The sequence below is a fragment of the Scyliorhinus canicula genome, chromosome 4 (assembly GCF_902713615.1).
Source record: "Scyliorhinus canicula chromosome 4, sScyCan1.1, whole genome shotgun sequence".
In the NCBI taxonomy this organism is placed as follows: domain Eukaryota; kingdom Metazoa; phylum Chordata; class Chondrichthyes; order Carcharhiniformes; family Scyliorhinidae; genus Scyliorhinus; species Scyliorhinus canicula.
The window spans coordinates 132,375,196-132,389,391 of NC_052149.1; the positions used below are offsets into that span (position 1 = coordinate 132,375,196).

Consider the following 14,196-nt stretch of genomic DNA (forward strand, 5'->3'; position numbering starts at 1 on the left):
AGGCAATATAAAACAATGGGTTATTCTTCAAGGGGTACAGGAGCAGAGAGACCTGGGTGCATATGTGTTCAGATCATTGAAGGTGGCAGGACAGGTGGAGAGAGAATGTAATTCTGGGCTTTATTAATAGGGGCATAAGGTACAAGAGCGAGAAGGTTATGCTGAACTTATGAAGACACTAGTTCATCCTCATTGTGTACAGCTCTGGGCGCCACACTATAGGAAATACTATATACATTGGGGAGAGTGCAGAAGAGGTTTCCAAGTGGCTTTTAAAGCAGGCCAAGCAGGCTAGCAGCATGGTTTGATTCCCGTACCAGCCTCCCCGGAATGTGGTGACTAGGGGCTTTTCACAGTAACTTCATTGAAGCCTACTCGTGACAATAAGCGATTTTCATTTTTTCATTTTCAAGAACAGTTCCAGGAATAAGAAACTTCAGTTACGAGGCCAAATTGGAGAGATTGGAATTGTCCTCCGTGGAGAGAAGAAGGCTAAGATGAGAAGTTCAAAATCATGAGGGGGCTGCGTTGAGGAGATATTCAAAATCATGAGAGGCTGGACAGAGTAGATAGGGAGAAATTGTTTCCTCTCGTAAAAGGATCAAGACCAAGAGGGCAGAGATTTAAAGTGATTTGCAAAAGAAGCAAATCTGATGAATGAAAAAACTTTTTCACAAAGCGAGTAGTTGGGGTCTGGAATTCTCTGCCTGGAAGTGTGGTGGCAGCATCCATTGAGTCTTTCAAATGGCATTTTTGACTGGTTGAATAGAACAAAGAAGAACAAATAACAATATAGCACAGGAACAAGCCCTTCGACCCGCCACGCCTGTAGCGGTCATAATACCACCCTTCGCCAAAATACTCAGCACTTTCTAGTGCCGTATTCCTCTGTACCCATCCTATCCATGTGTTTGTCAAGATGCCTTTTGAATGCCGTTAATGTATCTGCTTCCACAACCTCCCCTAGCAGCGCATTCCAGGAACTCACCATCCTCTGTGTAAAAAAACCTGCCATGCCCCCTAGTGACTGACCCTTCCACCCTGGGAAAGAATGCCTGCCCATTCACTCTATCCATGCCTCTCATAATCTTGTGGACCTTTATCAGGTAATTCCTCAACTTCCATCCGCGTCTATAGACTCTTTCCACATAGCTAACACCCTGCACACAACACAAAATCCTGACAAACCTCCTCTGCACCTTCTCCAAACCCTCCACATCCTTCCGGTAGTGTGGCGACAACAATTGTGCGCAATATTACAAGTGCAGCCTTACTAATGTTCTATCCAACTGCAGCATTACTTGCCAGTTTTTACACTCGAAACGATGGCACTAAGTCATGATGCTTGATTGGAAAGCTGGTCCTGGTACGATGTGTAAAATTATCTCCTTCTGAACCATAACAATCCTGTGATTCTATTCCTGCCAACTTTGGTATTTAATCTCGCCTACCATCTCCTTTAACCCTCTTGCATCACAAATGTTTCCAAGTTCTGATGAAAGGTCATTGACCTAAAACCTTAATGCTGTTTCTCTCTCCATTGATATGTTTTGAGTATTCCAGCATTTTCTGTTTTCAAATTAGGGATTTGGTGGCCATGTAGTAATAAGAGGGAAATGGTGATGCAGTGGTATTGACAGTAGATTAGTGACTCAGGAAGCCTGGTTATAATCCCACCGAAGCAGCTAACAAAATGTGAATTCAATACAATCTGGAATTAGAAATCTAATGATGAACATGAAACGATTGTCGTAAAAACTCTGGTTCACTAATATTCTTTAGGAGAAGGATCCGCTGTTCTTGTCTAGTCTATTCCAGATCTACAGCAATGTGGTTTACTTGGAAACGGCTACTCAAATTAGAGATGGACAATAAATGTACAAGTGGCGATATTTTTCAGATGAAGTATGGACTGAGTCAGGGTGAGAGGTGAAGACTGAGTCTCAGATTGACCACTATTCTATAAGTAAAATCAATAAAATTCACGAAAGATTGTGAATGATTTGACTTTCCTGATGTGGAGATCGCACAAGTTTTCTCAACATCGCCCGAAGTCTAGGCGGTTACTTCCAACATACTACAAATCAAACAGCATTCTGTCTAAAATATGTTGTTCAATCAATAACATTCAAAGAAGGAAAACTTTGACTGAAGTATTGCAACTGTCTAGAGCAGGTGGCACAGTTGAGTCTTGATGGACATTGCACCATTTTGTGAGGCAGAGAAAGATACCCCACATGGCTCCAGAGTGGCATCACATTGGGTGCATTCCTGTTGGGTAATTTCCTCTGGAGCATTTTCCAGGAAAGACTCTTTGTAATGGCCCTGAAAAAGATACAACACATTCATTAAAAACCAGTACCCAGCATTAACACTATGAAGGCAGCAGTAAAACAATAATGGTACCATCAACAACATCTAGGAGCACAGTTAATAATTCTGAACACAACTAATCAATAATGAAGCTAACTATTGTTACGAAAAACTTGATAGAGTTTTTCGAAGAGGTCACAAAGATGATTGATGCAGGTAGGGCAGCGGATGTTGTCTGTATGGACTTCAGTAAGGGCCTTTGACAAGGTCCCTCATGGCAGACTGGTACAAAAGGTGAAGTCACATGGGATCAGGGGTGAGCTGGACAGATCGATACAGAACTGGCTAGGTCATAGAAGGCAATGGGTAGCAATGCTTTGATTGGAGGGCTGTGACTAGTGGTGTTCCACAGGGATCAGTGCTGGGACGTTTGCTGTTTGTAGTATATATAAATGATTTGGAGGAAAATGTAGCTGGTCTGATTAGTAAGTTTGCAGACGGCACAAAGGTTGATGGAATTGCGGATAGCAATGAGGACTGTCAGAGGATACAGCAGGATTTTGATCATTTGGGGACTTGGGCGGAGAGATGGCAGATGGAGTTTAATTCAGACAAATGTGAAGTAATGCATTTTGGAAAGTCTAATACAGGGAGGGAAAATACAGTGAATGGTAGAACCCACAAGAGTATTGACAGTCAGAGATAGCAAGGTGTACTGGTCCACAGGTCACTGAAAGGGGCAACACAGGTGGAGAAGGTAGTCAAGAAGGCATACGGTAGCATTGTGGATAGCACAATCGCTTCACAGCTCCAGGGTCCCAGGTTCGATTCCAGCTTGGGTCACTGTCTGTGCGGAGTCTGCACATCCTCCCCGTGTGTGCGTGGGTTCCCTCCGGGTGCTCCGGTTTCCTCCCACAGTCCAAAGATGTGCAAGTTAGGTGGATTGGACATGGTCAATTGCCCTTAATGTCCAAAATTGCCCTTAGTGTTGGGTGGGGTTACTGGGTTATGGGGTTTTGGGGTGGAGGTGTTAACCTTGGGTCGGGTGCTCTTTCCAGAAGCCGGTGCAGACTCGATGGGCCTCTGCCTCCTTCTGCACTGTAAATTGACTGGGGTATTGAGTATAAGAATTGGCAAGTCATGTTGCAGCTGTATAGAATCTTAGTTAGGCCACACTTGGAGTATAGTGTTTAATTCTGGTAGCCACAGTACCAGAGGATGTGTAAGTTTTAGGGAGGGTGCAGAAGAGATTTACCAGGTTGTTGCCTGGTATGGAGGGCATTAGCTATGAGGAGCGATTGAATAAACTCGGTTTGTTCTCACTGGGACTGATATCCTGGGGGGCTATTTGCTAGAGCAGTTGGGGAGGGCTTAAATTAATATGCCAGGGGGATAAAAATCTATGCAAGCAGTCAGAGAAAGAGGAAGCAAAACAAAGAGAAAAGGTAGAAAAGTGAATAAGAAAAGTGATAGGTGGAGAACCCAAGGGCAAAGTTCAAACAGGGCACAAGGGAAAAATATTGGAAGCAAGACAAACAATGTGAAAAAGACAAACTTAAAGACTCCGTGCCGTAATACATTGAGCATTTGCAATAAAGTGGATGACCTAATCGCACAGATAGATATAAATGGGTACGATATAATTGGGATTATGGAGACATGGCTGCAGCGTGACCAGGGATGGGAACTGAATATCCCAGGGATTTCAGTATTTAGGAAGGATAGGCATCAAAGAAAATAGGCATTGCTGGTTAGAGGAAATTAACACAGTAGTGAGAAAGGATGTGACAATGTGGAATTGTATGGATTGACTTGTGAAATACCAAGGGCAAAGAACATTAGTGGGTGTCATATATAGACACCCAAACTACAGTGGTGATGTTGCGAAAGGCATTAAGTACGCAATTAGAGATGCATGTTATAAGGGAATATCGGTGATCATGGGTTATTTTAATCATCACATAGATTGGGCAAATCAAATTAGCCACAATGCCGTAGAGGAGGAATTCCTGGAGTGTATACGGGATGGTTTTCTTGATCAATATGTGGGGGAACCAACTAGAGAGCAGGCCATCTTAGACCGGGTACTGTGTAATGAGAAGGGAATCATTGCCAATCTGGTTGTGCAAGACCCCTTGGGGATGAGCGACCATAACATTATAGATTTTTTTTATCAAGATAGAGAATCAAGTAGCTGATTCGGAGACTAGGGTGCTGAATCTTAATAAAGGGAACTATGAAGATATGAGGTGTGAGCTGCCTTGATAGATTGGGGGGAGTTAATAAAAGGGATGACACTGGATTGACAATGGCAAACATTCAAGGAACGCATGGGGGAACTACAGTAACTGTTCATTTCTGTCTGGCACAAAAGTAAACTGGATAAGAGGGCCAATCCAAGGAAATTAGAAATAGTATCCGATCCAAGGAAGAAGCATGCAGATTGGCCAAGAAAAATAATAGGTTGAGGATTGGGAGCAGTTTAGAATTCAGCAAAGAAGGACAGCAGGATTGACTAAGAAGGGGAAAGTACAGTCCGAAAGTAAGCTGACAGGGAACATAAAGACTGACACTAAGAGTTTCTATAGATATGTGAAAAGAAAGAGATTGGTCAAGAGAAATGTAGGCCCCTACAGACAGAAACAGGGGAATGCATAATAAGGGACATAGAAATGGCTGAGCAATTAAAGACATACTTTGGCCCTGTCTTCACAAAAGATGACACAAATCAGATACCAGAAATGTTGGAGAATAAAAGGTTTAGTGAGAGGGAAGAACTGAGGGAGATTAATATTAGTAGAGAAATGGTGCTGGAAAACTTTATGGGATTGAAGGCGGATGTCATGTGAGTGTACCTTTACGAAATCTGTGTTTATCAAATAGCTGCAGTGATGTCATTGTGTGGGCGGAAATGGGCTGTGGCTCTACTTTTTCCTTTCGTTTCTGAGTTCTGAGTTTTACTTTCGGTTTTGACTTTTGGAAGCTGGACAAAGACAGAGAAGTCCTCTGTGTGTGTGTCTCTCTCTGCATGTTAAAAAGATGTCTCCAGATCACTTGATAACTTCAAAGTAATACCGTGTTCTGGAAGGAATTCAAACCTATTGTTTTGGGTGGAAGGTTTTTTTGTCTGGTTTATAGATGTTGATAGTAAAGTTACTAAGTGTTACTTATAGTATACTGTATCTTGGGGGGGGAGGGTCTGTGTTGGTAGTTGATAAGATGTTTACTGTGTGTTTATAAAATGTTAACTGGATTCATAGAATAAACATTGTTTTGTTTAAAAATACTTAAGATCTCTGCTGCATAACACCTGGAAAGTGGCACCTTGTGCTCCTCATAATCAAAATCTATTAAACGTTGTGGGTCAGGTGAACTCCATCATACTTTGGTGTTCTCTAAACCCTGGCCCATTATAAACTGGGGGATCGTGGGGTAAAAGTCTATCTTTTGTGATTCGGTTGGCTAATGTAACTTAAAGACAGCGAGGGGTGAGCATATTTGTTTTTGATTTTCAGGTGTGGTATTCCAGTTTACCTAGGGAGTGTGTTCTGGAGAATGGCTCTTTTAGAGGCTGGTAGATTTCTGGGGGCGAAGAAGGTCACACGTAGTACCTTACGAACCTAGACTAAAAAGAGGCTTTTATATTCGGCAAAAACATTGCAGTTAATCTCGCATACAAAAAGAAGAGGTACTTACGGCAGTGGTTGAACAGTTAAAATTGCCTGAGATACAGTCTAACTCATTAACAATAGCGAAAATTCAGTTACAGATTAAGCAACCTGAACATGAAAAAGAATTAAAGCAGCTTGAATACGAAATGAGGGAAAAAGAAAAGTAGAGAGAAGAAAGAAAAAAAAAACAAAGCAGCACAACAAGAAAGAGAAAGAGAGATACAGATCAGGAAAAAATAAAAAAGAGAGACTTTGAACTTCAGAAAATGGCCATTAAACATGACAGTCAATTAAAATTGGCGGATGTAAAGGGAAACGTACAGTTGGAGGATAGTGATGAGGTTAAAAAGAACATCATAGTCAAAGGCTTGTTGGTGATCTATTTAAATCTGTCCAAGCATTGCCGAGGTTTGATAAGAAGGAAGTAGACGCCTTTTTCATTTCATTTGAGAAGGGAGCTAACCAAATGAAATGGCCACAGGACATATGGGTATTACTGATTCAAACAAAGTTGGTAGGAAGAGGAGGTATCTAGGGTGTATGAGGAGGTGAAAAAAATCCATCTGAGATGCACATGAACTAGTGCCTGAAGCCTACAGACAAAGGTTTAGAAATTAAAGGAAAGAACCTGGTCAAACATACATGGACTTTGAATGGATTAAACAGAGTAATTTTGATAGATGGATAAGGGCTTTGAAAATATTCCAAACGTATGAAGCTCTCAGAGAAATTATACTTTTGACGGAGTTTAAAAATTCAATTCCTGATGTAGTGAGAATTCATGTGGAAGAGAGTTAAAACTGTGAGGCTTACAGCAGAAATAACAGATGATTATGGATTAGTTCATAAATCAAAGTGAAGTGTTGGCTAGTGTAGACTTGAGAGATGAACAAACACTTCCAACACTGATGAAGGTTCAACTCAATTTTATTAACTACTTCTAACTAACTAACACACGATGACTGTGGGTCTAAATGATGCTAACTTAAACTAGAGACCTAAGTCTTGTCCGAACCAGTTGATTTTCTCAGCACGTGTTGTAAGTCTGTGCTTGGCTGGATGAGTTCTTGTTACACCCAGAGGCAGCACCCAGAATGAGCGGGAACCGTGGTGCCCTCTGCCTTTATAGTGTGTCTATTCTAACTGGTGATTGGCTGCGGTGTTTGTACATGTTGATTGGTCCCTGTGTGTGTCCATCAATGTGCGTCTGCACATGATATACTGGTGTATATTATGACACAGAGTTTGGTCTCCGACATCAGTTTCAGCCTGCGAGGGATAGAAACTGGGGAAAAGAGAAATACTCAAGTGGTAGGGGTGAAGCAGATCTGATTGGAGACAATAAGGAGAGAGTACTTCAGATTAAAAAATAAATCCAGTAGGGTGGAAGAGAAATGAAAACTTTTCAGTTTTTCACTGTAATAAACTAAACCATGTAAAGTCACAGTGTTGGTGGTTGAAGAAAAGCAGTGGGAAGGCTGATAAGGTAAAACAGGATAAGTCAGGATACTGCTTTGTTAAAGTGGTAAATGGGAAGCCTAAGTGAAGTGAAGGGGGTGCAAAAGATTGTCCAGCCTGATCAAGGTGTGATTGATAAGAATGTACCAGATCTCGTTAAAGAATTTACTTGCGTGGGTAAAGTTTACTCATGTGTATCAGGAGGAGTAGGTGAAGAAGTCACAATTTTAAGAGATATGGGAGCTAGTCAATCTTTTATAGTAAGAGACGAGGAGTTATGTAGTTTGGGAGGAATATTGCCAGAAAAGGTGGTAATATGTGGAATTCAGGGTGAACAGAGTAGTGTTCCAATCTATAAGGTAAGGTTGTAAAGTCCAGTGAAGAGTGGTGAAGTAGTTGTAGGAGTAATAGAGGAACTATCTTGTCCAGGAATACAGTTTATCTTACGTAATGATACAGCTGGATGGCAGGTGGGTGTGGTTGATAACCCAATGGAAAATCAGACAACTGAAGCGTTGAAGGATGAATAACCTAGGATTTTTCCGGATTGTGCAGTAACAAGGTCGCACAGTTACAGGTTAAGACAAGAGGAGGAATCAAAGAATGAAGATAAAGGTGAAGTTTAATTATCATAAAACGATTTTTTGATCAAATGGTTGGAAAAGAACAAGAACAGATGGAGGATCAGGCAGATATTTTTAATTCAGGAAAATTGGTGGAGTTACAACAGAAAGATATGGAACAAAATGGCTGTATCAGAAACTGTAGACGGAAAAGGAAACTGAGTGTATACCAGAATGTTATCACAATAAAAGAGATGTCTTCATGAGAAAATGGAGACCTTTACATGTGCAGACGGATGAAAAGTGGGCAGAAGTTCATCAAGTACTATTGCCAGTAGGGTATAGAAAGGAGGTGTTGCGAGTAGCAGATGAGTTACCAGTGGGAGGTCATTTGGGAGTAAGGAAAACGCAAGCTAAAACACAAAAACATTTTTATTGGCCTGGACTACATAAAGATGCAGTTAAATTTTGTCAATCATGTCACACATGTCAAGTGATAGGGAAACCTCAAGCAGTGATAAAACCAGCGCACTTAATACCAAGTCCAGTATTTGAGGAACCTTTTGCAAGGGTCTTAATTGATTGTGTAGGACCGCTTCCCAAAAAGGAAAAGTGGGAATCAATATATTTTGACTATAATGGATGTGTCTACGAGGTTTCCAGAGGCCATTCCAGTATGCAATATTACAGCTTGAAATATTGTGAAGGAGTTACGTCAATTCTTTACTAGATATGGACTAATCACATAAATACAATCGGATCATGGATCAAATTTTACCTCAAAGTTATTCAAAGAGGTTATGGATAGCTTAGGTATAAAACATTTAAATCAGCTACGTACCATCTAGAATAGCAGGGAGCATTAGAAAGGTGGCGTCAGACATTAAAGACAATGTTTAGGGCTTATTGCCACGATTTTCCAGAGGATTGGGATAAAGGAATTCCATTTGTGCTGTTTGCAATTAGTGATGCAGCTAATGAGTCAACCAAAGTTAGTCCTTTTGAACGAATTTTTGGTCAAGAGATCAGAGGACCACTTAAAGTGATTAAGGAAAAATTGGTGAGTGAGCAGTCGGGATTTACGTTATTGGATTACGTGTCAAACTTTTGGGAACGATTAAATAGAGCAGGGGAATTGGCTCGACAACATTTAAAAGTTACACTGCATGTAATGAAATGGGTAGCGGACAAGAAAGCAAAAGTTCGTGGAGATAACGTTTTAGTATTGTTACCAGTGGTAGAACCTTTAAAAGCAAGGTTTTGTGGACCTTATCAGATTGAAAGGAAATTAAGTGAGGTGAATTATCTGGTAAGAACGCCAGATGCAAGGAAAACTCACCGAGTGTGTCATGTGAATATGCTTACTTTACTTGTGTGGATAAAGTTTGAAAGGGAAGGAGAGCAAAAGGAGGTGGTTTTAATGATTCTAACTTAACATGAAGAACCGAATCCAGATGACTTTGAATTTGATATCCCTCAAATTAAATTGGAAAACGAGGATGTTCTTAAAAATTGGGAGTAATTGTTGAGTTACTTTCCAGAGGAAAAATGAACTGACCTGAAAGATTTATTGATATCACATGGGCAAGTTTGTGGAGATAAGTTGGGAAGTACTAAAATTACGATACATGATGAAGATGTGGGAAATGCTGTTCGAAATAAACAACATCAATATACACTTAACCCTTTTAATTTGGCACAGGTTAACAAGGAATTTGAAAGTATGCTTAAAAATGGCATAATTGAAGTGCGTTGCAGCCAAAGGAGCTCACCCATAGTGATGGTACCTAAACCAGATGGTGTCCAACTGTTGTGTGTGGGCTATAGAAAGGTTAATGCAGTTACAATAACGGACTCTTATCCTATCTCACATTTGGAGGTTTGCATTGAGAAGTTGGGACAATCAGCTTTTATTTCCAAACTGGATTTACTTAAAGGTTACTGGCAGGTACCTTTATCCGAAAGGGCGAAGGTGATTTCAGCTTTCGTGACTCCAGATGGTATATACCAATTCACAGTTATGCCATTTGGCATGGAAAATGCCCTAGCCATATTTCAACGATTCGCTAACAAAGTTGTTTTAAGATTACCGAATTGTGCGGTATACTTCGACGATCTGGTAATTTTCAGTCAGACATGGAAAGAAAATTTTAAGTATCTGATGGAGATATCCAATCGACTTTAGGAGGCTGTTTGGTGGCAAACCTATCCAAAAATGAATTGGGTAAAGCCCAATTCACTTTCAAAGGCCATTCATTTGGAGCGGGTTGAAGGGTCCCACAGGATGTGAAAACAAAAGTTATTGGGGAGTTTCCAATACCCTCGACATGAAGGGAAATAATGCAATTTCTTGGCATAAGTGGATTCTCCCAGAAATGTGTGACAAACTTTAGCAGTGTGCTTGCTCCACTGACGGACTTGCTGAAGAACCGTTACAAATTTAAGTGGCCCCCAGAGTGTCAACAGGCATTTGACTGCCTGAAGGCTGAATTAACCAATGCTCATGTGTTGGAGAATTACAAGAGGCTGTGTGGTCGGATTGAACTAGAATACCTGACTTTAAAGAGAAATGCCGAGGCACAGAGAAATGGATGGATCGTGCAGAGACCTTCTTGTCCAAAGAAACTGTCAATCAAGAGGGATTCCAGTTGGAAGAAGAACTAAAATGGAGTAAGTTATTAAAAATGTTTGCCTGTTCTGTAAAAAAAACGTATATTCACTGTCAATATTTCTTAAAGGAAAGTGAAAATGTGAAAAATGAAACCATCTTAAAGTTGGTGTATTTTTTTTTCTTGGGGAGAGGTTTCAGGTGGATGCACCTTAAATAAATGAGTCTTTATCAAACAGCTGTAGTGATGTCAGTGTGTGGGTGTAGCTCGGGTGTCTGTCTTTCACTGTCGTTTTTGACCTGGCAGATGCAGTGTGTGTTTTTGGTCTCGTTTCCAGAGGTGGATAGCTGCATTCAAAGCAAGCAGCTGCATAATGATCTCTCTCTATACAAGCTAAGGACTGTCTCCAGATCACTGATGATTTCAAAGTAATACCTGTTTCTGTAGAGCATTTAAATCTAATGTCTTTATTTTAAAAAGGATTAACTTGGGGATGTTGTTTGGGAATTTATTAAGGGTTACCTATAGAATATTGTATTTGGGAAAGTATCAGTGTTTGTAGTTTGTAGTTGACAAACTGTTTACTGTTTGTTTATACAATGTTAACTGGATTCATAGAATAAACATTCTTTTGTGTGGTGCTCTCTGTTGCACCACACCTGCAAAATGAGCCCAACCGATGCTTTGTCATGAATGTGATGAAGAGAAGCAGGTTCAGTGGCGGAAGAAGAACTAAAATGGACTATGTTATTTTAAACGTTTACATGTTTTGTTTTGTTATACAAAGTATATTTACTGTCAATATTTCTTAAAGGAAATTGAAAATGTGTAAAATGAAACAATCTTGAAGTTGATGATTTTTTTTTGGGGGGGAGGAGTCATGTGAGTATACCTTTAAGGAATGGTTGTTTATCAAATAGCTGCAGTGATGTCATTGTATGGGTGCAGCTGGGCTCTGGCTCTGCTTTTTCCTTTAGTTTTGAGCTGGAAGCTGTTTTGTTGCTCTGAGGTTTACTTTCGGTTCAGACTTTGGGAAGCTGGATAATGACAGAGAAGTCTTCTTTGTGTGTCTTTAGATGTTTGAAAGGTGTCTCCAGATCACTTGATAACTTCAAAGTAATAACTGTGTTCTGGAAGGAATTCAAACCTACTAACCGACTGTTTTGGGTAAACGGTTGTTTTGTCTGGTTTATGGCTGTTAGGAAAGTCATTAAGAGTTACCTATAGAGTACTGTATCTTTGGGGGGGAGTATTTGTGTTGGTACTAGATGAGATGTTTACTGTGTGTTTATAAAAGGTTAATTGGATTCATAGAACAAACATTGTTTTGTTTAAAAATACTGAAGATCTCTTTTGCATAACACCTGGAAAGTAGGCCCTTGTGCTTCTCATAACCAAAATCTATTAAAAGTTGCATGTCAGGTGAACTCCATGATATACTTTGGTGTTCTCAAAACCCTGGCCCGTACTAGCGGATAAATCCCCAGGGCTTGAGCATATGAATCCAGTAATGCTTAAGGAGCTGGCTCTGGAAAGAGTACATGATTTGCTGGTCATCAGCAGGGACAGGAATGGTTGTTGCAGGTTCCGGGGTTTAGGTGTTTTAGTAAGCTCAGAGAAGGGGGCAAAAGAGGGGGAGGTGTGGCGCTGCTAGTCAAGGACAGTATTACGGTGGCGGAAAGGATGCTAGATGGGGACTCTTCTTCTGAGGTAGTATGGGCTGAGGTTAGAAACAGGAAAGGAGAGGTCACCCTGTTGGGAGTTTTCTATAGGCCACCTAATAGTTCTAGGGATGTAGAGGAAAGGATGGCGAAGATGATTCTGGAAAAGAGCGAAAGTAACAGGGTAGTTGTTATGGGAGACTTTAACTTTCCAAATATTGACTGGAAAAGATATAGTTCGAGTACATTAGATGGGTCATTCTTTGTACAATGTGTGCAGGAGGGTTTCCTGACACAATATGTTGACAGGCCAACAAGAGGCGAGGCCACATTGGATTTGGTTTTGGGTAATGAACCAGGCCAGGTGTTAGATCTGGAGGTAGGTGAGCACTTTGGAAACAGTGACCACAATTCGGTGACCTTTACGTTAGTGATGGAAAGGGATAAGTATACCCCGCAGGGCAAGAGTTATAGCTGGGGGAAGGGCAATTATGATGCCATTAGACATGACTTAGGATGTGTTGGTTGGAGAAGTAGGCTGCAAGGGTTGGGCACACTGGATATGTGGAGCTTGTTCAAGGAACAGCTATTGCATGTTCTTGATAAGTACGTACCAGTCAGGCAGGGAGGAAGGGGTCGAGCGAGGGAACCGTGGTTTACCAAAGAAGTGGAATCTCTTGTTAAGAGGAAGAAGGAGGCCTATGTGAAGATGAGGCATGAAGTTTCAGTTGGGGCGCTTGATAGTTACAAGGAAGCGAGGAAGGATCTAAAGAGAGAGCTGAGACGAGCAAGGAGGGGACATGAGAAGTCTTTGGCAGGTAGGATCAAGGAAAACCCAAAAGCTTTCTATAGGTATGTCAGGAATAAAAGAATGACTAGGGTAAGAGTAGGGCCAGTCAAGGACAGTGGTGGGAAGTTGTGTGTGGAGGCTGAGGAGATAAGCGAGATACTAAATGAATACTTTTCATCAGTATTCACTCAAGAAAAAGATAATATTGTGGAGGAGAATGCTGAGACCCAGGCTATTAGAATAGATGGCATTGAGGTGCGTAGGGAAGAAGTGTTGGCAATTCTGGACAAGGTGAAAATAGATAAGTCCCCGGGGCCAGATGGGATTTATCCTAGGATTCTCTGGGAAGCCAGGGAAGAGATTGCTGAGCCTTTGGCTTTGATTTTTAGGTCATCATTGGCTACAGGAATAGTGCCAGAGGACTGGAGGATAGCAAATGTGGTCCCTTTGTTCAAGAAGGGGAGTAGAGATAACCCCGGTAACTATAGGCCGGTGAGCCTAACGTCTGTGGTGGGTAAAGTCTTGGAGAGGATTATAAAAGATACGATTTATAATCATCTAGATAGGAATAATATGATTAGGGACAGTCAGCATGGTTTTGTGAAGGGTAGGTCATGCCTCACAAACCTTATCGAGTTCTTTGAGAAGGTGACTGAACAGGTAGACGAGGGTAGAGCAGTTGATGTGGTGTATATGGATTTCAGTAAAGCGTTTGATAAGGTTCCCCACGGTCGGCTATTGCAGAAAATACGGAGGCTGGGGATTGAGGGTGATTTAGAGATGTGGATCAGAAATTGGCTAGTTGAAAGAAGACAGAGAGTGGTAGTTGATGGGAAATGTTCAGAATGGAGTTCAGTTACGAGTGGCGTACCACAAGGATCTGTTCTGGGGCCGTTGCTGTTTGTCATTTTTATAAATGACCTAGAGGAGGGCGCAGAAGGATGGGTGAGTAAATTTGCAGACGACACTAAAGTCGGTGGAGTTGTAGACAGTGCGGAAGGATGTTGCAGGTTACAGAGGGACATAGATAAGCTGCAGAGCTGGGCTGAGAGGTGGCAAATGGAGTTTAATGTGGAGAAGTGTGAGGTGATTCACTTTGGAAAGAATAACAGAAATGTGGAATATTTGGCT

General features: G+C 41.2%; 1 protein-coding gene across 1 annotated transcript in view; it reads right to left on the reverse strand.

Annotated features, from left to right (window-relative positions):
* Positions 1-1,032: 1,032 nt before the first annotated feature.
* Positions 1,033-14,196, reverse strand: part of LOC119965012 (soluble guanylate cyclase 88E-like) — a 678,135-nt gene continuing 664,971 nt past the window's right edge. Inside the window, exon 18 of the mRNA XM_038795212.1 lies at positions 1,033-2,325. Coding sequence (XP_038651140.1) covers positions 2,167-2,325 — 159 coding nt within the window. The 3' untranslated portion in view covers positions 1,033-2,166. The remainder of the gene's footprint in view (positions 2,326-14,196) is intronic.